Source organism: Nestor notabilis, unplaced genomic scaffold (genome assembly GCF_000696875.1).
Source record: "Nestor notabilis isolate BGI_N333 unplaced genomic scaffold, ASM69687v1 scaffold21516, whole genome shotgun sequence".
Lineage (NCBI taxonomy): Eukaryota > Metazoa > Chordata > Aves > Psittaciformes > Psittacidae > Nestor > Nestor notabilis.
Window position 1 is genome coordinate 1 of NW_009934516.1, and position 26,802 is coordinate 26,802.

The 26,802-nt window shown below is 37.1% G+C and overlaps 1 protein-coding gene across 1 annotated transcript in view; it reads left to right on the forward strand.

Annotated features, from left to right (window-relative positions):
• Positions 1-3,187: 3,187 nt before the first annotated feature.
• RECK (reversion-inducing-cysteine-rich protein with kazal motifs) overlaps positions 3,188-26,802 on the forward strand; it is a 42,753-nt gene continuing 19,138 nt past the window's right edge. The window contains exons 1-5 of the mRNA XM_010017394.1: positions 3,188-3,436; positions 9,556-9,630; positions 11,522-11,558; positions 15,882-15,967; positions 18,471-18,518. Coding sequence (XP_010015696.1) covers positions 3,188-3,436; positions 9,556-9,630; positions 11,522-11,558; positions 15,882-15,967; positions 18,471-18,518 — 495 coding nt within the window. The remainder of the gene's footprint in view (positions 3,437-9,555; positions 9,631-11,521; positions 11,559-15,881; positions 15,968-18,470; positions 18,519-26,802) is intronic.

Sequence of the window (26,802 nt, forward strand, 5' to 3'; positions counted from 1 at the left end):
GGGACAGCGTCGCCTTCCTGGTGTCGGTCCTTTTCCCGCTGCTGCTGTCTCGGTGTCGTGTCCCCCCGCCGCATCCCCGTGGAATGCACCCCCCTGAAACCCTGGTGTGAAGGCCGGCAACCGGAGAGAGGAGAGGGGCTTTGATAGCTGAGATAGCGAGGAGTGGGGTGCAGGGATACGGCCGTCTTGACCACATCCTGCCTCGCAGTGTCATGGGATAGATAGACCTTTTACACCGGGTTACGTGACTTGATGCACCGGGATTTGTGTCTTCTGCTGTCATACTGGCAGTGGGTAAATACCCAAGCTTGTGGTTTGAAATGGAGAAGATCTGGTGTCTTGCTCCACATCAGTAAAACCTGACTTATGGATTGCTGTAAGAAATATCAGAACAGGTCTTGTGTTCCAGGGCTTGTATTCCTTGTGGTTTTGCTAACACTTTCAATAAGAAAAATGGTATTGAACAGGGTATTGGATTTTTTTTTTTTAAGTGAAGAAAAGACTTTTAATCGAGAGAAAGATGGTGGTAAAATAATTTCCTGCATTAAAGTTGTGACAATAGATAACTTACTGACAGGACCAAAAAAGACTAATGAAAAGAAGGCAGCACAAGCATAGATGTTGGCAAATAGCTTTTAATAAATAGATCATGCTGGTAATGCCGTCGCGGAATGGAAAATAGAAAATATGTAATACTTTACACCAGAAGACTGCAATCATACTGAAGCATTTATGGGCATTTCATTCTTCTGTACTATTTCTAGTGAGGCATGGTTTTAGGAAGAAGGCAGGAAAAAGCTAGTGGAATGAAATGTGGCATAATTTAGTCCATCTTTCCCTGGATAAACCTACTTACATTGCTGAGACAGCAGATCTTATCAAAGAAGGAAATGTAGATATTTCATAGTTTGAACATAAATCAAATTTTTAAGTGCAACCTGGAAATTCTGTGGTGGAACAGGAGAAGATGGGAATGCGAAAGTAAGGGACAGACTGAAAGAGATGTCGTAGGATATTTCAGAAGAGGTTAGCTGGAAGGAGAACTGAGGAAGTGTGTTTGGAATAACCATTGTTAATAAATTCCATTTCTGACTTAAGCACGAAAGATCTCTGGGCCAGTTTAATTTGCTGCTAATTCAAGATACCATCAATTGATTAGGATTTTGTATAAAAGGAATTAAATGACCATGAGGTGTAGCATATTGTTACTTCATTGTTTGGTATAATAGATAAGACTTCCTGGATGCGTGTTAGCTCATCACAGGAGGGTTGAAAGCCATTGAAAAGTAATGGATAAAAGGCCACAAAGTATTAAATAATCTGTGTGAAGGAGCATTTAATAAAATGTTGCCTAAGCTATTCAGGAACTCAAATCATAGTGACATACACCATTAAACATCTGTATTGTCTTCTAAGCCAGTATAAATTCTTTTCATAGGCTGGGAACTCCTGAATTCTTGGGTCTCTTAAATGTAGCAGTTACTCTCAGTAAAAATTTATTTAATGAAAAATTTCTGGGGTGGTGAAACAAAACACCACCACCATGACTGAGTAGCCAGTGTTTCTGTTTGTAAGCTATGCCTAAGCATGTTTGGTTGGGGTTTTTTACTTATGAAATTAATTTGCTGGATATCATCTCATTATGAACCTTGTTTTCCCCAGCACTGTGTTCATATGCTTGCACTTTGATTGCGTAGGCACTGAAATTTAGAAACATAAAACAAGTGCAACTATTGCCTTAAGAAAAGGCATTGGCTTACTGAATGTAGTGCAGAAAACCTACAAGTTCCCATATGTAGCCTCAAATCAGAAAGATTTTTTAAGCCATCTGTGTCATATATCTCAATCCTTTTCTGAGATGGTAGAAAATTGGCAAAAAAACCATTAAAGTCAATTTTACAATTTCATTCTTTCGTCGTGTTGTAAAGCAGGATTTTGGTGCTCTCCCCATTTATTACATGCATTTTGCTGTGTTGTTTCTAGTTACTAATGAGAACATTCACCAATTGCAAGTCTTACTTTGGTTTTTCCTGTTTCCTATTCGGGAATGAGAGATTTTTGCATTAAAATATAACTCAATCCTGTAATAGCCATTTTAAAGCATGACTATTTCAGGCAACGTCTTACATGTTTTGTTTTCTTCTAAGTTCCTTGGCATTTTCAAGTTTGGTTGTTGTTTTTTTTTTCTTTTTTAATAGCGTTTCAGTATTGGAGAGTTATGGTGGTGATGGATCTTTTAGGTTTTGAATTGGGTATCTTCTTATAACAGCTATGAGCTTTCAGATGAACACGTGTAAGTTCTGAAATTATCAAGGAATTCATGCCAAGATCCTCCTTAGTACTTCAGTAAAAATCTCTTTAGTAACTAGGTATTGTGAAATACAACTTCATGTGTGGTATCATTGTACAGTTGGGCTTTTTTTTTCATTGTACATGTTGCTTTTATGTTGTATCAGTGTGATGTGTAGTTCAGATACAGATGAGCAAAAATCTGTAATCATTAAATGACCATGTGTGTGAAGATGTGCCTGGAAGTAAAAGCTTTCAAAGAAACCTCTGCATGTCTGGTTTTTAATAGACTGTTCCAAATACTGGGCAGCGAGGATGAAAATGAATATCAAGAAGTTCTGCAGTTCATTTTATACTGCCAAGCTTAACTCTGAATGAAGGGATGGTAGGGGAGACAGAGCACAAGAAAGTATAATGTTAAAAATGCCACTTTAAACCTTAGTGTTTCATGACATCTCAGTGCTTCAGTTCTCATTCATTCTCCTGTTGATGTGTTCGTATCTCTGTTTGCTCTATGACTTCCATCTAGTTAGGCAGAACCACTCTTAATCATCCATCACTAGTGAAAAAATTTACGGTTGTGTTCCAAATTTTTAAGAAGCCACAGTTCAATGAGCAGCTGTGTTCACCTCTGTGTGAAAAGGGGTTCCTGCTCTGACTAGATTCTGTGAGGTGATTCCATTTACAAAGGCATATAGAGTCTATGGAGATTTCTGGTGGGGGGTTTTTTTCACTTTTTATTATTCTATTCTTCCCCCGGCCCCCCCAGTTAATAAATTGAATTGCCTCATGAAGAAATTTGGCAGATGCCAAGCTAGTTCAAGTTAAGCAGCAGAAGTAGGGCTAGAAGCAGAAGGAAGGGGAGTGGCAGTGTTCAGGGGTAATTCTGTGAGACTCCATGAATGGATCTGCAGCACCTTTGGAACAAAAGTTTCTCTTGTTCTTTTTTGCCTTCTTGGAAGGAAAAATGCTTATGGACCAGACAAATCATCCTGATAGGCAATCAAGTGGACAATTCTGTTCCAAAGTGATAGCTCAGTGCTTCAAGTCTTTAAAATATCTTTTTCCCTCCCCCTGCTTTTCCATAGGCTTATCTTGTTGTTACCATGCAAAGGACAACTTAATGTGCCGTGATGTCTGTGAACAGGTAAGCTTGTTTTAAATTTGGGTTCTCCCCAAGAGTTAAAATTATGCCTTAGACAATGATGTAGCAAGTTTAGGCTTATAAGCAAATGCTTCGTGTGTGAATACTGTGAGTGAATCAAGAGATGTAATATTATCGTTATTTAAATTAGAAAGGTTTAAAACTATAGTCAACTTTCCTTTCATAGTGGAAAACAGGTTCTGCTGAAGTTGAGGAGAAATTGACATAAAAATCTGAAGTCAGGATTTGGACAAGAAGTGCTAAGCACGTAAGGAAATGGGAGGGGTGAAGGTTTTTTACCCCATTTCTGGATCTTTTATGTTTCCAAGTTTTGGGGAATTTAAAATGAAGAACAAGATGTTGGTACTGTTCGTTCTTCCTGTCAGTTCTTGTTTCTTAGCTAAGTATCTAAGATGCTTATTATGATACACAGCTTCGTGAATCCAGCAAAAAACTGCTTGCTTACTCTGTTCATAAGGCGGTAAGAAAGAGCTGTTTGTGCTGGATTCAAGCTTGGAAAATATTTTTCCGTAACTTCTGTTTAGATTTCTACCTTTGGATAGTATGTTGTACAGCTTTGTGTGTATGAATTTATATAAATTTATATCCATAAAATTTTTACATCAGTGAAGCATACATACACATATATACAATTTTTATCCTTACATCATACCTGCTCCCTTTTCTTGTCTTTATTGCCCATTTTGGGGCTATTCAAGTGCTAAACCTGATTATGATCAAGTTTATGTTTATCTGTGATTGTACTAACAAAACTTTTAGTTTAAATTGCCCTTCTCCCTTCCTGATATATTTGTAGAACACAACCAAATTCCCTTTCAGCTTTCCTATTGTTAGGCCAAACAAGGAAAAGTCTTACAGTCTCTTTGCATAACATACTCTCTCAATTCCTATAATTATTGTTGCAGCCCCTCCAGCATAAGTTTCTCTTTGAATACAGGTAAGCAAAACTGTACACGGTATTAAAACCAGAAGTATAGCACTCAGTCTTAAAAACTGTGTTAAAACTTATGTGTAAGTTAGAGAAAGATATCCATATATAAACAAATTTAACTGGCAGGTTTAGTAGCTGCATTTGGAATAATCTGACCAATTCTTTCTTTTGTTCCATTGGTTTGAAATTCCCAGTTTATCACTTGAATTCCTGTTAGTTGTTAGCCATTCATGAGAGGTCTTGGGCTTTTTACTGTCAAATTTCATCCCATCTCTGTTATATTGGTTCTAATTATTGTGTAGAATTTTATGTGGCTTTTGTAAGATATTTGTATCTTTCCTCATCTGGATGATTTATCTCTACTCATATAATCAGCGTATTCAAAGTCTTTGTGGTGAGAGGTCTAGAACAAGTCTAAAGCAAGACTGGCACCCTGGAAATAGTTCTATAAGGAGCTGGCTTACCTCACATCAGACTGGTAGCATCATTTTCTGAATGATTCTTTGATATAGGCCAACAAACTGGCTGTCTACTATTTTTCTACTCATTTTCATGTTCTGTAGCTTAACCATTTTGTGCAGCACAACTGAAATGCTTTGTCTTTGTTGAAACCATTTTGGAATGTATTATTTGATAGATATGCCCTTGTCTTAAACATAAAATTTGTAGGTTTGCATACATGGGAGGGCTACTGTAAGGGAACAGAGTTGGCTGAATGATTTGCCTTTTTCTTTCTTTCTAAACATGTTTTCTAAAATATGTGCCATGCACTTGTTATCTTGTCTGTACCACCACACTGTACCATCCTGGCATAATATACTTAATAATTAAAGAAAAAATATTTTCCTCCTAGTCTTGGTAGTTTGAGCCATAAAACTGAAGTTGCTTGCCGTGGACGGCAGGGGAAGAGAGCAGGCTTGTGCCCCATACTTCTGTTTAGCTAATGCTTAGGGAATGCCAGCAACCAGGGTTTTCAGACAGGTATTTGGGTGTTAACAGAGCCAATTCTTGTGGAGACGGCCAAGCAGGAGGTGCATATGTACTGCTTGAGACTGTGTGCACCTATTAAGTCCAGGAGGACAGTCTATGGCACTGGCTCATGATATGTTGGAGGTCTTGACCCAGAAGGAGCTCTTGAGGAAGAATATATCCATCCAAGTCTTGGGCTGCAGGGAAGGGATGGCCAAGTCTGTCCTTGAATCAGTGGTGTTTAAATTGTGGGAGTCATGCTCTGGTCAGCTTCCTGAACTGTCAGTTAAAGAAGCTGAGGTTAGAAGGATTGCCTCAGTGTACACAGGAGCCAGATGAGCTTTCTGTGGAGAACCAGCAAGGGCAATAGCCTGAATTATGCATTGCATGGCAAGAAGGATCGCTAGAGGCTATGCTTAGTGGAGACTGAAAGTCTGTGGCCCCTGACAGTAGGAAGAAGGTTTTTTGCCTGTTTTTGGATATGCACTTACAGAATAGATTCGGAGGCTCAGAACAGGCAAAGAGGAACAAGCTCCATCAGGGAGCCATCTTGGCCTAATCAACTGGTCGTAAACAGTGCCATCAGGAGACTGAATCCCTTCTGCAAAGGATGGAGGCCCTCATCTGCAAATGAGACTAGCTGTCTGGGATGTTTTGGTTTTTAGGGGCTCAGATCTAGAATGTTGCAGAAATTGCAAGTTTTTTTTGACCCTCAGACTATCACCCATTGGCTGCTCATCTACATGGACACCAGTGGTACTCTTGAGGGAAGCCTTGCATGGGTAAAAGGGTGAAGGGCACAGGAGAACCAGATGGTGTTCTTGATCCTGTCAGTTAAGGAAAAAAGCTTGATTAAGAGTAAGGATTTCTGCTAACTTTAAATTAGTTTCAGATACTTTAAGTGAGCCCTTTGAAAAAGAAAACTAGGATTACAGTTTTTTTCATCAACTAACATGATACAAACATTAATTATTTTGCATTCTTCATAAATATTATTCCAAGCTTAGTTTCAGTATCATCTCCTTTTTTTGATTATTTGATTGAGGCTGTCAGATACCATAAAAGGAATAAGTGGACCTGTCTTTCTTTAATTGTTGCGTTTTTCCTAAGTTTATTTCTGGGAAGTTACACAATGATAAGGTTCCTGGAAGCATTCATCTCTGTACCACGCCAGTGATATATGTCAAGATCCTCCTGCAAGCATAAGAATAGTCCATCCCGATCCTCAGGAAAACATGTTAATGTTTCAGAAGGCTGGTTTGGCTAAACAGAGAAATCATGAACAAGCCTCAATGCAGAAAGGCAGTATAAAGAAGGTAGAAGCAGGGAAGTGTTATAAAAGAAGAATTTACAAACTTTGCTTTTCATAGTGGGAGGACAAGAGAAAGCAGTCATAAATTGAAACTAGAGACTTCTAGATAGCTATACACAGGAACTTTTCCACCATGAAAACAGAAGCTGTGCATTCTCCATTCTTAGGGGTTTTCATTACCTGACTGGATAAAACCATGAACAATATGGCTTGGCTTCATAGTTGACCTTGCTTTGAGCAGGAGGTTGCAATCAGTGATCTTCTGTGATCCCTTCTAACCCAAATTATTTTGTTATTTGATGACTGCAGAATACCCCAAATATTACTGCAGTTCTTTTCTTGCTCTCATTTCTGAAACCAACACTCTTGATCTCGTTTTCGTTTCATGAGTTTATTGTGTTGCAAATTTAGAATAGAACTGTAATATATTTTATGCTTTTGACAGATCTGAAATGCATCCATGATTCAGTTATTCCTGTAGTTTGCAGTTTCATATCCCACATTAATAGGTCTGTTTCCATCCCTTTTGTTGTCCAGTTTCTTGTTTTAGTAAGTGTTTTTCTTAATTGGACTGCTAAAAGAACAAGAACTAACATTAGTGTGGGACCAGGAAACCATTTAAATTGTGCTGAGAGCTCAACTTACATTAACACTTCCATGAAACTTTAAAAAAACAAAACCAAAACAACACCAGAAGGATTGATGAGGTAAAGGTATCTTGTAATAAACTGTGAAAATATTGCTACTGTTACAAGGAACTGAGATGAGCAACCCTACAAAATGGTCTGAAGGACACCTGGGGAAAAAAGATAAAATTACATGATTCAGAATTGTGTATGAAAGTCTATGAGGTAAGGCAAGATTTCTTCCTAAGTATAGCTGTGCAAAGTAATTTAAGTTGGAAGAGTCATTTTGTCTAACTTCTTGCTCAGAGAGATCCTAGCTTCAACATTAAATCGGGTTCATCAGAATCTTGTTAGTCATGCCTTGAACATCCTCAGGGATGAGCTTTCCACAGTGCCTCAGGGGAATCTGTTCCAGCACTTACTCTAATGGTGAAGGGTTTTTTGGGTTGTGGTTTTTTGGTTGGGTTTTTTTGGGGGGTTTTTTTTTGTTTACATCCAGTCAGAATTTCTCTTACTGCACCTTGTTACTTTTGCAGCTCATCTTCCACTGTGCAACTCTGAGAACAGTCTGAATTGTTTTTTCTATAATCCATCTTCAGGTACTAGAAGACAAGAATTTAGTGGTCCCCCACCCTTAACCATTCTTTAGTTTGAACAGATTCTTTTCTCTTGGCCTGTCTTGTTATATCATAGAGTCCAGCATCTTTTGTGGCCTTCTGCTGGACTCTGCAGTTCATCAGTAACGTTCCTTGCCACGGGGGTGGCACAAAACTAGGTTTGGTATTACAGTAGCCTCGTCAGTGCCTAATATTAACCTGCTGGTAGTGTGACTGCTAATGAAGAGCAGTATTCTGTTAGCTCTCAGTGCTGCATTGGTACACTGCTGACCCATGTTCAACTTGTCATCCACCAGGACCCAACACCCTTTGTTGCAAAGCTGGTTTCTAGACAGAGAGCACCCAGCCTATACTGTTGCATGGGGTTAATCCATTTCAGCTGCAAAATTCTGTGTTTACCTTTGCTGAACTGCTTCCGTTTCCTGTCAGCCCATTGCTGCAGCCTGTTGAAATCCGAGTGGCAGCTCCACCCTCCAGTATATGGATAGCAGATCCCAGTTTAGACTCATCTGCATACCTGCTCAGGATTTTTTTCTGTCCCATTCTCTGACTCACGAGTAAAGCCATTTACAGTACTGGTTTGACTCATACCACTTCTAAGTGGCCAGCACTTAGATGTGGAACTGCTAATCTTTGAGTCCTACTGCCCAGGCAGTTTGTTGTCCACCTTGTAATCCACCCATCCTATCCATTTTTCACCGGTTTGGCTCTAAAGACGCCAAAAGATAAAGATGGTGTGGGACCATGCAAAAACCTTTTTAAAGTCAAAGTAGGCAACATAGTGTTCTCCACTTTTTTACTAAATCAATATTTTAGTTATGGAACGCTCTCAGACTAAATCTGCCCTTGGTATGACTGTTCCCAGACACCTCCTTGTCCTTCGTGTACCCTGACATGCCTTCTGTGAGGATTTGTTCCACAATCTTCCTGCAGGGCAAGGTTAGGCTGAACAGCCTGTAATTCCCCAGATTGTCCTTCTTGTCTTTCTAATAGATATGATGTCTGTCTCTTCTTCAGTCATCAGGAACCTCGTCCAATCACGATGGTCTTTCAAAAATGGTGGCAAAGCTTCCTTGCAATAACAGTGGCAAGCTTCTCAACATCCTCAGTTGCATCCGGTTCAGTCTCAAGAACTGCTGGGTGTTCAGTTTGCTCAGGTGGTGCTTAACTTGGTCAGTTAGTTTTGGTTGTCTCCTTAACTAGTCTAGGTTTTGTTTATCTTTGTTCCACAAAAACGTCTTGTTTCAAGGTTTGTTTTGGAAGGAGTTTAGTTGCCTGAGGTGATGTAACATGTAGCAGAAGGGTAATTAACAGCTGTATAATATTTTGATATGTGGGGCAGAAATCCACTGTTTTTCACACTGCCTATTCAGCAGAAACTTTCCGATTGGAATGTTTGAGGAAGAAAATTCTCACTCACTTCTAAATATAAAAATTAATTTCTTCGTTAAAAAATGCAATGTATTTGAAAGAATATAGATATATAAAAGAGAATTTTAACTTTTCATTGTTTATATATTATCTGTTAGCCAAAGTTGTCAAAGGGTAGAGAGTAGTGAAACTAAAACTACTGAATCAGTTGAAAAAAGTATTCAATGTGTAGTTACATTATGTGTGGTTTAAGGTGTGGGGTTTTTTTCCAACAGATTTTGTCTTCTAAAAGCGATTCCCGTTTGAAGCACTTACTGCAGCGAGCACCTGAGTATTGTCCAGAATCAATGGTAAAGCTTACTAGTTTTTAATCGAAGAAAGCGAACAACTAATCTTATATTAAGCTTTGCTTGCAAAATTAAGGTTTTAAAATTACTTGCTTTTATTTACTCACTGAGTTTTGAGCTGGTAGAACATGTGTGTATGTCTTCAAGCTTTTTCTTCCTTGTTATAAGGACTAGAAAAATTCTGATAATGAGATTTGATCCTTGAAGTAAGAATTTTTTTTATTATAAAGCTGTCTTATACTGTGCTACTTGCAACAATTTGGGACCTGACAATTTTGCTAGGTGTCCTGGTTGTGTAAGCTAAGAAATGTGTTGAAAATCTGACCTGTGTTGTAAAAAAATATGCTGAGCGATTGACACTTGGATGTTGATGGCTGGGACTTTAGATCACGTGTTCCAGCTTGTGTATGGCACAAAGCTGTAAGGTCTTGTTTGGGCTAAAGCAAGGAGACCCTCATAGCTGCTCTGAGTGGTTTATGGCCATATCTGACAAACTGAAGTAATGCTTTTATTGGTTAAGTAAGATTATAGTTTCCTAAATGTTCTGTAGTGTGTCACTAAAATATAAATATGAAGTAATCTGCTCCCTATCTTAGACATTATCTAATTGGGGAAGAGATAAGCACTGTTACTCAGATTGTAAATTCTGCAGTTTTTACCTCTTGGCAGCTTAGAATATCTCAACACATTTGTCCTCAGAAGGGTCTGCTTTTTTCTTGTCATTTTTGTTACCTCTAAACAATATCAGTACTGTTTCCAGCTATCCCAAAACACTATTGCTCAAATGGGCAGTATGTATAAATAGTAAATCTGAGAATAACAGAATAGCATTTTATAAGCAGCTTTCAAAGAGTGTCTTTGCTTATAGATCCTCTCCTCCTGTGTGTCAAAAGTATGTTTTTTCAATGTTTTGTTTCTGTCGATTATCACCTCTAAGGTCTTGGAAAGTTATAGACAGCTATGAGTAGGAGTAAAACCTGTGACATAAAAACTTATCAAAGTGGTGAATAGCCTTTGTTCTGATACTGGTTTCTTTATCTTTTATTCCCCTACAGGAAGAGTAGAGTTTATCTGTATAGTAGAGGAGTGCATTTTTAGAGGACAGGATTGGAGAGTATCTGAAAGGGGGGAAATGGTTTTTTAAACTTCCAATTACCATCTCTATAAATGGCAAGTTTACTGTCCAGTGATTGTTATATTATATTAACATCACTGAACTGGTAATATTTATAAACTTTTGGAAAAGACATCCTGATACAAAATAGTAAACAATTCAACCTAATACCATATTTGCTGTTTTCAGATACCACCTGTCTTTGGAGAGGTATTATAGTGACATTGCATAGATGAGCAGATAGATTATAAATTTAATTGGATGGTCTATTTTCTGAAGCACTACTTACAGACATTGTGTTGTCTGTATTCCTTCAGGTAACATGAGGGAAAGGGTATTGCCTGCTAGTAAGTAATACAGCAACTGTCAACTGAATCAGTGGGGCAGAACTAGTAGAAGTAGCAGCTTTTTACCCTTTTCTTTTGGGCTGACTTTGGCTCTTACCTAAGTGGGAAATTGCTGCAGATGCAGAGGAGGACAGTTTTAGATCTTTAGATACAGATCCATTGCAACTTTAGAAAGTTCCAGGTAATCACATTATATTCTACATCTCCAAAAACGCTGCTGTTGATTCCATATTCTTTAGATGGCAGCCTTCTTATCAAAGCAAGTGGTACTCAACTTATATCTCATAGCACCTCTTCAAAAGATGTTTAGATGTAATTCTTCCGGTAGGATATTTAAAAGCTGGGTCAAAAATGCTAAAAATGGTGGTTTGTGTCTGCTAGAAATTCTTTTCTTCTCTAGACTAACTTTTGCTTAATTGCGTTTTACTTCTAGGGAGAGGTGTGGGGTTGTATAAATTCTTCTTTGCCAGGTAAGAAATACTAGTTTACTATTGAATCATATTGCTTTTTCACTATATGCATGTTTTGATGTTGTCTACCACCTGCACCATTCTGTAGTAACTTTCATTATGTTTCCTTTATAAACTGTATTTGGTGTCTAGTTTGGTTTAGTCTAAACTGAGTTACCTGTGCCTTTTTCAACATTTCTTTTTCTAGTTAGAAAATGTTTAATACGTTTGTTTGATTAAACACATGTGCTTCTGTGACACATCCAAGAAATAGCAAAGTTTCTTTCCTTTTAAGGTTTTCTGTTGGTTTTAGTTTCAATATGCTTTAGCCTGGATTATTGCAACTTTGCTCTAGATGCAGTATAATTCAGTAGAAAACTGAGTAACAAGGGGAAATAGTAAGAACTAGACAAAGAGTTAAAGAAGTACAGAGGATCAGATAAAAAACCAAACTGCTTGGTACAGGTGGATTTAGAAAGTTAAAGCATAAATCACAAGGCAGGACTATTACATTAGAAGGAGAGAGCAAAAATAGATTAAATTGGACTAAACTAGTACTAATTGTATCATCATATGTGATTACTAAAAGACTTTGAGTGAAATTAGCATGCTATGGTTGAAAAAGTGGTAGTGAGGAAAGAGGAGGCTGTGACAGTTTTGTGGCATCTGTTCAGACTCCCCCCGACCCTGGTTTCACAGGCAAACTGTTGATTCCACTGCATGCAAAGAGATTTGCTGTCTTATATTTTGCTAGTTCTACTTAACCAATAGTATCTTTTGGAGTTGCAGTGCTTCTGTTTCATCTAAAACCTGAAGTTTCTTTATGACCATGAATAAATGATAAGAAACTGCTTATAAAAATGATTCAGGGACCCAGCAGCCTATAATTCTAGATGATAACTAAGTTCTGATTTTAAGCTTTATCATTTTCTGTAAGCAGACTTGTAGAAGACTTCAAAAAGACAACAAAATTCTGACTTGTGCTTTCTTGCATGCTTCTTGACACATGCAGGTCTGGAACATGAGAAGCCGAGTTGGTTTTAACTTTCCATTTTCCTTTTGGTTTTGCTCCCACTTCCTTGGGATCATGGTGATACATGTATCAGATGATGTTCTAATTTTTCATGTTTATGCAGCTTTTTACCTCTGTTTCTGACTTCAAAACTCTTGTGGAGACTGCAGTGAAATATTTATAATAAGAAAAATGTGTGTGTGTTGTAAGTCAGCTTGCTAATGTGATGTGGCTTCTGGAAACTTCTGGGAGACATGGGAAAGGGTCTGTGTTATAATTCATAGATCTGTATTGTAGCAGTTAATTTGGTGAATAATCAGAACTATGGACTTGGTTCAATTAATTGTGCACTGAAAGTGTAACATACATTTTAATTACCTTGACTACAAGATTAATTTATAAGTTGCTGCATTAAACTTGCAGTTTAAATCTTTTGAAGATGTGACACCTATTTTTTTGTTAGGAAGCTTGTCTGCTACTCATAAATAACCTGGGGATATGGCCACTTGACAAGAAAATGCTATGACTGAAGCTTACCAGTGTTCTTACTGGCTTGTATTTCATTCTTTTAGCACAGTTTAGTTCCAGTAACAGTGTTTCTGGAAACCACAGGCTCTGTATTGCACAAAATACGGGTGTTTGATTATTCAGTAGTGATTCACTGGTGACTATTCAGTGGTGACGTTGTCCTTAAAGCTGTACAGCTGTATTTGTCATGTGTTTCTCCTGGATATAGCTGGTTATTGCAGCAGAGATTTCTGGAAATCTTGTTTTCGTACTGCACATTGTATTTCTTTTAGGTTTTAGGTTGCTTATACCCTTAAACATCACTCCTACTAAATAAATATTCTACCAAACGTAACTGTTTTGCTTGTAAGTAGTCTCTGTATGGCTTCACATACGAAAGTTGTGCAGAAACAACTGCTACATTATTTTAGGCCTAAAACAGAATATAGTGAGAAGTTGATTTAGCAATTAACTGTACATACATAGTTAAACATACGTGCATAACTTCCATGTAGACATGCATTTACTTTTGGAATTAGTTTAAAACAATGCATCAATTTCTGAATTTTTTTAACATTGATTACAAACTACTGATGTGTGCACAACAGCCATCTCTTCAACACTTTCAAAAAGATGCTCAATCTCTGAAAATCTAATTCTGTACCCAAGTTTTGGAAGTGGAAGGTGAGCTGAGTTTGTAATTGTACATGGCCTTCACAGCTTCTTTGAACTAGTTTAAATCACTGGCCTGCGGTGTTTCCAAAAGGTCTGGACCATTCAGATGGTGCATGGCCCCTTCAAACTAACAGGATGCAGGCTGCAGCCAAAAGCTGTTCTTCAACTTTGCCTCTTTGCTCCCTCCACCCTCTGAGCAATCCTGCTACCTTACATGTGTCAAGCATTAAGGTTTTAATTTGCATTTTAATAAATGTCATTAATATTTTAATTTGCTGGGAAAATGTACTGATTTAGTTAAAAGATTTTGTTCCTTCTTTATAAATTTATTATTAGTGTTTTCTTAATTTGCCCATCAGAATGCCATGAAAGCCTCGTACTTTTAAGACTTTCTATGCCACCTGTCTTTGTAAAGCCAGCAAAGCATATTTTAAAGGCAATTTTGTTCATCATAAATACCTACTGGTGATTTTTTTCCATTAGTTGCAGTGATTTTTAATTACTTTTTTCCACCATTTTCTTAGCGTTTGTATTCAAGCTCACTGGTCTCATTCCTAGTTCTTTCACTTCCCTTTTCTAAAGCTTGACATCTCATGTGACTTTCCTGAATAGGCATTGCTAGTAGGCTTAAGAGCATTAAGTGGTTGATTCTTTTACTTCATACTTTTTATTTCTATGTGAAGGATATAATTTGCGCATGTCCTAAAAGATTTATTTTTATAATATTTATAACAAATATGAGTGGTTCTTTTAAGCTGAAGAATTCCACTTCATGCCCTAAGAAAAAAGGATTACAAATTTGCCACAGCTGCTGGGCAGCTGCATAGGTTAAGACTTCCCTTTAATTATTTCCATATTTAAAGAGAAATAGGTACAGGCATACATTATTCTTTTACTTGATTTCTGATGTCTTGAAAACATCAGAAATTCTGTATTTGTGAATAGATTAAGAGGGTGAAACAATTTAGGGTAGCACTTTGCTTTTCTTTGTAACTTTATAGTAAGAAGCTAGGATAATGGGAATAGTAAAATAAAGGGGGGAAAAGAGACAGAGGCATGGGAAACTTTTATTGAAGATAATTCTGTGTATGAAACAATATTGTTATGGGGACCACAGGGGAAGTGTCGTGTTTTAACTACAGTAGGCTGCTAAGCACTACGCAGCCATTTGCTTACTCCCCCATCAATGAGATAGGGGGCAGAATCAGAAGGATAAAAGCGAGAAAGAAAACTAATGGGTTGAGATAAAGACCATTTAAAAAATGGAAGGGGGGAGGCGGAACCACACCACAAAACAAAACCACAACAACAAAAAAAAAATATGCAAGAGAAAACAGTTGCTCACCAACAGTCAACCACTGCCCAACCAGTCCACAAGCAACAGCTCCCACCAACCTCCACCCCCAGTTATATTACTGAGCATGCTGTCTGATAGTCTGAGGTATCCCTTGGATCAGCAGTCCCGGCTGTGTTGCTGCCCGACTTGTGCATCCCCAACCTACTCTGTGGTGTGATATAGGATGCAGGAAAGGCCTCCACTCTGCATAAGCACTGCTCAGCAATAATAAAGCCATCTGTGTAGTATCAATACTTGTTTTCGTCACAAATCCAAAACATAGCCCCATACCAGCTACTATGAAGAAATTTAACTATATCCCAACCAAAACCAGTACAGGAAGCTTGAAGAAAAAGCGAGAAACATATTCTGCATTGAAATATTTCGTAGAAAGATTATACTATTGAAACCAACAAGAGGATGTGTCTGTAGGAGATAATGGGGGGTGGTGGTGTTCTTATTTGTTTCTGTTGACTTGAATTTCAGATAAAGTAAATCATATTATCAAACTCTTGGTACTTCCAGTGAACGTATAAAACAGTTTGCATAAAGCATCTTTAAACTCAGTGTATAGAAGTTGCTCCATAATTGCAAAGTTCAGCATTTATTAAAGCACAGTCTTGCTCTTTTCTTGCTTAAAGTTGGCTTGGAATTACTTCATATATTCCAATTAAAATGTAATCTGTAAATAGGCTTCTTTAATGAGAACAGGATTATTAAATTTGAAAAGTAACTGGCTCCTAGGGAGGGAAGGGAAAATGATGGCATAGTTCCTCTTTCTACTCTTATACGTACTGTCATCTTATTTTCAAAGGAGTTTTGAAGAAGTCTGATGGGTGGGTTGGTCTAGGTTGCTGTGAGCTAGCTATTGCTGTGGAATGTCGGCAAGCTTGTAAACAGGTAAGGCTTTCTCATTGTTTTTCTATGGTTAATGTCAAATGATGTCATGTTGAATTAATTTTTGTATTACTGTTTATGAACTTCAGCCTTAATGTAATTTTTACAGCAAAATTAAATTATCACATAAACTCTTTTTCAGATTACAACATATGATTATACACAGCCCAGAAGTACTGCTTTACTGGTGATAAATGCTGGCAATCAAATTCCTAAACCCAAAATAATTTATATTTTTTAAGGGAATTTTTCATTAAAAAAAAAAGTAAAAGTTAAGTTTACTGAAATGAAAATCTAATTTAAAATTAGTGGTGGGCTGGGGAGGGATTTTTTGAGGTATTTTCAACTGTGCTGTAGGACTAGGCTGCTTGCTATGACTTGATGAGCCTGAAGAAGAAATTCAAAGACCTTAGAGTTAGCTTCGCCTTTTTTATCCATTCTGATGCCACATTTAATTACTCAGTAATGAAGATAAGATTAAATCTTACTGTGTTTGTAACTTTGACAACACAGAAGTTCCGGTCCTTGGCTGCAGTCTTGTCCTAGCACTACTGCACTTGGCAAATGGAGCTAATCCACTTCATGTCTGCAAGTAGTAGGCATGTGATTATTGCTCTAGTTTCTTACTTTGTAGTCATTTATTGAATGAATCAGTAAAGATTCTGAAGCTTTCTTTGGTTATGCTGAACTTCTTGAAATTTTTTGGTCACAATCTCTACATTAAAGTTATTTTAAAATAATGCTGAGTGGAAGACAACATATGGCTGTTTCTAAGCTTGCTTTCTTTCTTTGCAGTGTAATGTTTAGTGATGCAGCATTGTGGTTACAGCCCTAAATAGATTTTTGTGCCTCTTCACAGAGGTTTTTAATCATCAGATGGAACAAAGGTGGTATTAGTCTCAGTATATCACTATTTTTGTCAAGTGACAATTGAAGCATAATACATAAATTTAGCAATGACCTTTTTATTAAGAAATCTGTGAAGCATTTCATGATTTTTCCCTCCCCTCTCTCCCCCCCGCCCCAGAAGAAAAAAAAAAAAGGCTTGTAACGTCAAAAACATCTTGAGATTCAAAGAGCATATAATTATTATCATCATCCTTGTAACTCAGTTCTGGAGCACAAATGTACTTAAAAGTTCAGTGTAGTATCTTGCATGTTACCTGTGTAATCTTAATCTTGGACCAGCAGCCTACTGCAGATTGTTGTCATGCAAAAAAATAAAGATGCTACCTTCACCCAAAAGCATATAGTTTAAAATATTTGGCAAGAGGTGAGCAATGACTACACAAACTGAGTAGTGTGGAAAAGAGGAGTGAGTAAGCAAACTATGTACTTTTGATGTTCTGAAAATAAGGTACCTGTATCTGTTCCCAAATGGAATTCTAGCAAGTTTTCAAATCTATTCTAATGTGTAAGTGTTTTCCAGACCTGATAAAAATTTCACTTATTGTACTGTCCTGTGAAATTCTGTTAATTTAATCTTATTGTTACATCATTTCTTATTAGTCTTAGACTCAGATTGATGTATTTTTGATTGCAGACACTGTCTCAGTATCTTGGCTATATTTTGTACATTAGCTGACTCTGGTTGATACATTTCCTATGATTTCCATTTAAACTAAAATATAGATGCTTGCCAGATATTAGGGATTATAGGAGATCTTCGGATTTTAATTTTGATTCTTGAAACTCGAAAGGTTTTTGGAGGCATTTTGAAGAAGGTGATATGATAGGTCCAAGGTCAGATTTTATCCTGGTGTTTTAAATCACTGGAGGAGAAGGTACCTAGTAGTATGTTAGTAGTAGTAATAATTTTGAACATCTATCATATGAAAAAGGAACAAGAGGTGCTCAACAGAAGAAACTGATCTGCAGTTTGAAGGGAGAATTTCTGCAACTTTGACAACAGGAACTGGAGAACAGTATGTGCAAGAGGGAGGAGGAGGGAAAGAGGCACATAAGTGGTACTGAGCATGCAAAATGGGGAGATGTTTGTGTTCAAGTTCTCCCATTTAGTAAATATTTCCTGTATTCTTCTCTATCTGGTAAAACTTTCATGAAAATGAGGTTGCTTTGTGTGCTCCCAGTATCGACTAACTTGGTGTGGAAATGTGAGGTTTTGTTTTTTAATTGAATGTAGCGTAGATGAAGCCCTTAGTGACCTGGTTAGTGGTGAACTTGGAAGTCCTGGTGTACAGTTGTACTTAATGTTCTTAAAGGTCTTTTCCAATGTAGTTGATTCTGTGATTGACGGTCATGGTTTCTGCTTTTTCTTCTTACAGTTTTACATGGAATCATTAGGTTCTTGAAAAGGAACATTTAAACAGATAATGAATCATTATTATCTCATTTAATAATACATTTAATATATACTTAATATAAATACTTGTATTAAATAATACATTTAATATATAGTCACATTTAATAATACATCTAATATGAAGGTAGAATCATCTTTATTATTATTTTCTACTACAAATGCAGAAATCTGTCTGTCTTTCAGGCTTCTGCGAAGAATGATGTTTTAAAGGTCTGCAGGAAGGAATATGAGGTATGTGTATATGTATCTGCATATATATTACTAGGAATCAACTCGTTTAGAAATTCTGTAAAAAGTATTCTGAGAAGAGGGAAAGTCCAATCGTCTTATACTCATGTTTCTGGGTATACTCATTTTCATCCAAAAGTGAATGGATCTCTACATCACTACAATTTCCGTAAAAGTATGTTTTCTGCAAAAAGGTAATGCCTTTTTTTTTCTTAGGCTTTCATACATCTTAATTTGAATTGAAACTTTCAAAATGAAGACGAGTTCCAAAACAGTTTGTTTAATGAAAGTTGGCATATGAGCATCCATTCCAGCAGAAACTTTTCTGCTTCTGCAGTGGAAGAGTCAGCTTAAAAGTGACCTAAAGACATAAACTCAGGAAAGAGTAACCTTTTAAGTATCCCATTCTAATGTAAATAATTTCAAATTAATAGATTTTGTAACATCAGTGAAACTGTTAATGCTTGCAATTATTGTTGCTGTTCTGCTCTTAAAATCAATCATCAGGATGTTTTCAGGAGTCTGTCTTTACCTATATTTCTATAACACAGTTTGTAGAAATGCTGTTCTGCTAGGACTTCTTTCCTTTCAATCTGTTTCTTAATTAAAAGTCAGATTCCTCCTCCCCTTTTTCATTTTATTTCCTCCTGTCCTAAATTAGGTAGTCCTGCATAAATTCTGATCAGCTGTTTAGGATATTGGACAATTCTCTGTTCTCTTGATTTGGGCAGAAGTGTAGCAGGTTTCCTGTTTTTCCAGGAAACATTAAATTCCGGTTTTCTCTTTCTTTGGTCCTGTTATCTAAACAATCTACGCAGTATTTTTCTAGACTCTTCACTGTTGAAGTTACCATAGCTTGTTCTCTTAAAAAATGAATTTTCATTTTCAGTAGTTCTGTCTCCTTTCGTGCTATGTATATGCTCTTCTGTCAACATCTGTAAGCTTCTCCTCTATTATGCTGGTCTGTTTCCTTCTTTTTTTCTGGATTTCTGCATTGCTGTAGGAAGTTGGCCAATATGGGTTGAAGGAGAACGGGAGAGGAAAGGTAAGAGATTAAAGAATGACTACAAAATGGTGATAGTCATCTTATTTGTGTTTCCTAGTTCTTCTTTTTCTGATTTTTATCTGGAATTTTGGAAAGTGAGTCCTTTACTGTTATGTAAGAATAATCTTACCGTTATTGTACAGAACTCTCAACACTTTTTCTATCTGTGCCAACACTAAAAGAGGAGAGGGAGAAAAGTGGTGGAAGAAGGAATCAGTCTTTTGATTAGTGAAGAAGGAAAGAACTTTTTAAATGAGATCTTGGAGTAGTAGATACAGGTATTGTGTTAGGGACAGAAATTAAGCATCTGGCATGATCTTCAGTTATTACAGAATTTTGTATGACAGGTTTTCCTATGTATCAAGGCTTACAGGTACTCATAAAAAATAGTACTTACAATGCTATCAAGAGAGCCATTGGTTATATAAAATTCCAAGAAGTTTTGTATAAGGTAGGAGATTCCAAAAAATACTTCTGGGGGGAGTCTGTAGGTAGCTTCTGTGTCTGTGACCTGTACCATGCTTCGTATTCAGTTAGGTTGGCTGGGGAAGAAACTGAGTAACTGGGGAGGGAGTGGTTAGTTAAAACTGAAAGAGGTGACATAAGATCAAAACCAGCCTGTCAATCACATAAGTGCAGTATTATACATACTGTGTTTGCCTTTGATTTTAAGAATTCACACTTCATTTACTAAAAATGAGGATCCAATTTGAGAATTAGTTTACAATATAGATGATAGGGCTTGTTCATCAGCTCTGTTATTGAGATATTGAATATATAAGTACATGATATGTAAGTAAAAACTAACTGAATCAAGAATATAAAAGTATAATTCTCCTTTTTTGAATACTCTAGTAGCTTACCAACTTTCTTAGCTTACTTAGTATACTTACTTAAGGATTTCCCAGAGGATTTTCACAAGCTTCATACAATACTTGACTGAACTGTGCATAGTATTTTTCTTTAATCTTTTGAGACTGGGGAAGCAATTTCATGCATTACCCTTCAGTTTCCCACTAAGTTAGTGAGCACGAAGAAAAAGGTAAGTCTTCAAGGGTAGGGCATAGTGTTCAGAGCAGTGAAAAAACCCCAGTCTCGAAGCAGGAGATGTCACAAAGTTTGAAGTTGCTAAGCGCAGTCTCAGCTTTGTAGAGTAGCAGAATCACTGTAACATTGATGTGCCAGCTTTTCACAAGGTTAATTGAATGTGCTTTTTCTGCTCATCGTATGTTTCTGGATTACTTTTACTATAAATATTCATGAAGTTTGTGATGCTTCTAATTTAGAGATTTTACACATTTTAGGAATAAATCACGTTGTAATAACTTATTCATTTTTGATCACTGCCTTGAAGATTGTGTGTCCTATTAAATAGTTTTTATCTTCAAACAGCACTACATACAGAAATTAAAAAATTAACACAACTTGCTGAGTATTTTTGAGTGTTACTGAAATGTACTCCACTTGCCTTCTTTTGAAAGATTTTATTCTGGTAGTCCTTTTTCCCATCTTCTGCTTCTCAGGTATTCATTTTGTCATCTTCTTTTTTTCCCTCTCCTTCTGTGCATTTCAACTCTTATCTTTCAGTACTTCTTTCAACTTTCTGCTGTCCTGTTCATCTTCCTCTAAAAAGAAGGTAGGTAGTAGTCAAGGAAGAAAAGAGAAGTGGAGACTGTATGAATTTTATGTAGGATTTACTTATTTTTAAGTTTTGTGTAAAGTGGAGGTTCTTTTTTTAAAAAAGACTACATGGAATAGATGCTCAGAGGAGTAACTGAGAATAGTTTATAAAGCTCGAAATAAGCTGTAAAGGCTTTATTTCTGAAAGATCACTATTCTTTCTTCTGTGCATGGAAAGGGTAGTACTAAAATTTCCATTAGATTGCAGCTCATCAGTTTCTACACTGCATACCTCTTTACATTAAGAACTCCAGTTCTTATCTCGTTTATTAAATGAGACATTCAGACTTCTCTAGTTAATTGGTATCGAGAGCTTTGCTACAGCTGAGCACTATTAACACCTGCCATGCAGTCAAAATGTAATTGGAAATGGTGCTGGTTACTTAGCTTCTGCTCTGAAAACTATTTTTGACACACAGTAGTAAACACCTTGATGTCCCTGGACTGCTTACAGGTATTTTTACTCTCCCAGATTTGAGCACTGATTAGCTTAATCTGACTTTGTTTTCTTACAGTTTTTAAATACAGAAACTTCAAATGCAGTGCCTGCAGCTTAAATGTGCAGTAGAAGGGATTAGGAAAAATATTCACTGTGCTTCAGTATTGGCTTGGTTTATCTTCTAGGGCCATACGATCCTGCTTTATGCGGAGGTTTTAGTGAATGCTGCCTACTTATTACCTCTTCTGAAAAATGTGGTCAGCACTTTTTAGGTCTTATCTAATTGTGTGGATTACTCAGAGACAATAGGCTATAACTAGACTATAGCTCAAAGATGATGTTTAGGAGAAGTTTCCAAAACAGTTTTCATTAACTCCTAAGGAACATGGCTGGGTGTGGCCTCTGGAAGTACTATTTAATGAATTCAGGGTGGACTCTGACCATATACTACACATTGTAGCTAATATTATTGGCATCTTATCTGGTGGTGCTTTTTGTCTCTATTCTCTACTGTTCAAAGAAGGCTGATAGAACACTCAATGATCTTGCCAAAATTGCAGCTGCAGTAATTTTGTTCTACCTTACCATGCAAGTATTATCACTTCTGTAGTGGTTTATGTAACTGAGGGTAATTTTGGCCTCAGTTGTTAATTACTGCAAGTTTTCAAAGTTCTTAACAGATGTCCACTATCATTTGAAACTTCATCTGACTCCACTAAACCTTAGTATGTTACCTTCTGACTTTTATCTTCTGTTGACAAATTGAAGATTAAATGAAGGCTAGTGTGGGGGGTTGGAACTAGATGGTCTTAAGGTCCTTTCCAACCCAGACCATTCTATGATTCTGTGAAGTCAAGGAGAGATTAACAGGACTTTCATGGCATAGAGTGAAGCATTTTGCATCCTAGCATATTTGTTAACTGTGGTTAATACTTCTAAATTAAGATGGCCCTAATTGGGTATGATCTATATTCAAATACTGAATGTGGTTAGGTTGCCAAAGAGGACAGTACTAAACTTGTTTTCTGCCAGAGTTAGTAGAATACAAATACCATGATAGTTTTTACAGAGAAAAATTATCTTTGATTTTTAGCAGAATACTCTTAATTTCTGGTGTGAAAACAGCTTCCGTCACCTTTCACTCAAGGCACGAGAGGCAGCCATTTAGAAAAAAACGCTTATAATATAAATGCAAGCCCTATAATGGGGAAGGCTTACTCCTTTAGCAAAGTGTTCTGCTTTATTTGTATTTCTGTGCATGCATTTTGGTTTTTTGAGCCGTTACCTGCAGCTGATGAGCTCCAAAAAGAGCGAAACCAGTTAGGTCCTGCAGTACTGGCTAAAATCTTTCTTCAAGGAACTTCTGGTGAGGAAAACTGGACAGTGTTCTCTGCTGGATAAACTTCAACTACCTTTTTCAATTTCTGTAACACCAAAAGATCTTTGAGACAGTTTTCTTTAAGGCATACACGGTTGTGTTGCCTGTGTCTGCCTGCCACTTTCCATTCCTTCTGCTTGTAGTCTCACTGGCTTTAATCACCAGTTTCCGCAACATATGACTTTAAAAAAAGAGAAGTCTGAAAGATGAAATTAATGCACAAATAAAAACAGTATGTTTTATAAATTTCAATATTTCCATCTTTGTTCACTTAATATTCACAAGTTGAAAATGGAGTATCAGATTCTGTGTAGGTACCGAGTATTGCCTTTTTATCCTCATTTTCCCAGATCCTGATGACTTAGTTCTTCCTTTAAAGAGAACCCATTTGTTTGCTCTTCTGGATTTTTTTGTGTGGTTTTGTTTGTTTTGATTTTTCTTACCTATATCACTGTTCTATCTTTTGCTTTGTTTTCTCTGTCTTTTCCTTCTGCCAGTTCCCTAGCAGATTCATAAGGTAAGCTTGAGTGGGCAGAAAAGCTGCTGCTTTCTTAAACACGAGTGCTACTTCAGTAGAGATGGGCATTAACCCCGTGTTCTGCAATGAAATCAAATAGTTAGGGTTGGAAAGGACCTTAAGATCATCTAGTTCCAACTCCCTCACCAGGAGCAGGGACACCACACACTAAACTATGTTGCCCAAGGCTCTGTCCAGCCTGGCCTTAAACGCATCCAGGGTTGGAGCATTCACAACTTCCTTGGGCAACCTATTCCAGTGCCTCACCACCCTCACTGTAAAGAGCTTCTTCCTTATAGCTAATCTAAACTTCCCGTTTAAATTTAAATTTATGGTTAATTACCATAATTTGGAAATTATGGTTAATAATTCAGATCAGACAGACTGTTTAATGCTTTTGTCAGCTTTATTTGTGAGCGAATATCTAAGGTTCTCTCATGTCTCTGTAGCTACACTCCCCACATATGTACCCACGTATTTTCTGGGAAACTGAACAGTTATCCAGACCTACACAAAGAGCAAAGTCAGCACCCTGACTAGTACTGTATTCTGTGGTGGCTACAGGTACTATAATTTCATAAAATACAGGGACTTGCTTCAACAGCTTTGTGCAGCTGAAGTCCTTCCTGTTCCTTCCTGCAGCTGCCCTTTCTCCACACACATTCCCTCTCACTGCTAGCCATACAAAAACACTTCTCCTTACCTTACTCTGCCTCTGGCATCTGGCAGGTCCTTCTGAAAGCTTGTATCTAAAAGACAATGTCTAAAAGATTGTTCTGTTCTGGTTTGTTCTGTCCTGTTCTGTTCTTTCTGTTCTATCCTGTTCTATTCTAACTTAGTATTATATGCTGATTTAAATTCCTGGGAAGAGTTTTCAGCAGGGTTACAGAGAAAAATCAGGTCATGAGAAGATGCTTAGTGCCAGAGCTCATGTAAAGGCATACACAAGACTATATAACTGGGAACAGGAAGAGAAGAGTTGAGAAAAAAAGGTGGAAAAGAGAAGACCACCTTCTCTTAACAGAAATACGAGATTCAGTAGTCTGTGGAACTGTAATTTAAAAATGTAGAAAGAAGACAACTACTTATCTGGTTAGAGCATTCTGCCTGTATAAAAATGGTGTGTAAAGCTGCTGTAAGAAGACAATTTTGTCTCAACTTGAGCCCATCTATAGATGAGGAATGTCCGTAAACACGATAATTTTCTCAACATTCTTCTCTATTTCATAAACTGCAGTCTGAGCTGACAGAGCTAGTGACACTGTTATCTCTGAACTGCTTTTTAATAACTTTTTTGTAACATTCAACTTTTAAGTAACATGTCAATTTTTAGCTAAGTTTATAGCAGCATCACATCATGATTCTAAGTATTGTTTGTACTAACAGAATGGTCAAGTACTTAAGTATAACCATGACAGACAAACTTCAGCATTTTCAGGACCCTCTACTGTCTAAATGCATTAATTAGTAAAGTTAGTGTTGCTTTCTACCTGGCTGGTTTTTATGTCACCAGGGTGGCTGTGGAGAAGTCTAATTTCGGCACCTTCTGACAATCTGTTTTGAATCAGAGTGGTGGTGTATATGGTTCCTGTTTGACATTTTTCATAAATGGAAGGTCCCAAAGAAACCAGGTGGCCATGTTGAAACAGTGACTTTCTGATAATCTTTGTCTGGCATCCATAGAAAAGGATATATGGTGCTATAAAAACTACCTGAGCCTTTAGGCAGCAGTAGAAATCTGTTCTTTATGGATGTAGGATGGTGGCTCTGTCTACCTGATCTGTTTCTGTACATTCTCATCAGCGTTACACACATGAATGAGTGACAGGATTTGCTTGATAGGTGGTAAAGAAGGAAAATCTGAAGTGAATCAGATGACAACTTCCTGCTTAGATTAGGAATGTTGCTGCAAATTCATTCTCACTCTCGGAGAAATTATGCAGTATCTATGCTCTTGGGAGAAAAGATCTAAAATTTCATAGAGAATATTGGAAGAATGAAAATAAAATGTTTGATTTTGTGAGGTTTTGGGCTCATGTCTGTGAGACAGACTTGAATTTTTGTGTGAGGTATTCTCAATAGACCTGTGCTTTTATTTGTGAGCAATAAAATTATATGTTTCATGGGAAACTAACTTACATTTCCGAGTTAGATTTGTGTTTATTCTCTTAGGGTCAATATTTCAGTGCTACATCTGTCATGGTTTACCATAGTTTAAATTCATTTCTGACTGTAATCAGAAGAAAGCAATGCTGCTCACTACAGTATTGGGACTGTCCTGTGTAAAATACTGGATTTGACTGTTAACATACTTCACTACCCAGAAAGATATTATCCAAAAGATGATATAATTGTGAGACAGTAGAAAACAGGACTATGGCACTATGATTTACATGACGTAAAGAGTAATTGGCAAGTTGGAACTTATGATTTAAATTACAGCATAAAATAAAATCATTAATGGCATGGTACAAACTGAAACACCAAGGCTTGGGGCTTTTCAAGTCTGAGTTAAAATGTAAGTTGTCCATCTTTTGGTACAGTAAATAATTCTTTTGGCTCTTCAGATATTTATCAGAACTGTCTATGCAGGAATGCTAATTCGTTTGATTGCCAATTCATGCGTAGAGAGCTGATCTGTATTCTGAAGTGCTCACTCTTAAATGAACAACAAAAAAGGGTGAAGGTTAAAACTAAGAACAGCATTTTAAAAATCATGTTTTACTTGGGTATTTGTGAAACTTTCATGAGGAAAAAAAGAAATTAACAAAGTGAAAATGGGATTGTAGAATTCTCTGGTTATCCAGTGGAATACATGAGTGGCACTTCAATAAAATAAGAAGTTGGGACTCTATAATGTGTACTGATCAGGTGACAGGGTTTAAGATGTCTGATGGTGAGTAGGTAAAGCAAGGGGTGGGTTATGTACCGAAGTTACCAAGTAGAGATGAGTCTGGCTGTTTTTGCTGCTCCTGTGAACAGAGATGTTCTGTATTTACCCTTCCCTGTTCAGCATAACCAAGCGCAAGCAAGCTGCTCAAGAAGAAATCCTCAGAATTCCGATGTTGTAGTTACTGGTGGTTTTATGAGTCACTGAGAGCTTTGATCACTTTGGTATTTACTTTGCTTTTCTGTGTAGTCCTACCCAGACTGTAGGGGGGAAAATAAGGATACTGCCAAAACAGATTGACTCAAATGATCTCTGAGAAGAAAGCAAGTAGAGAATGT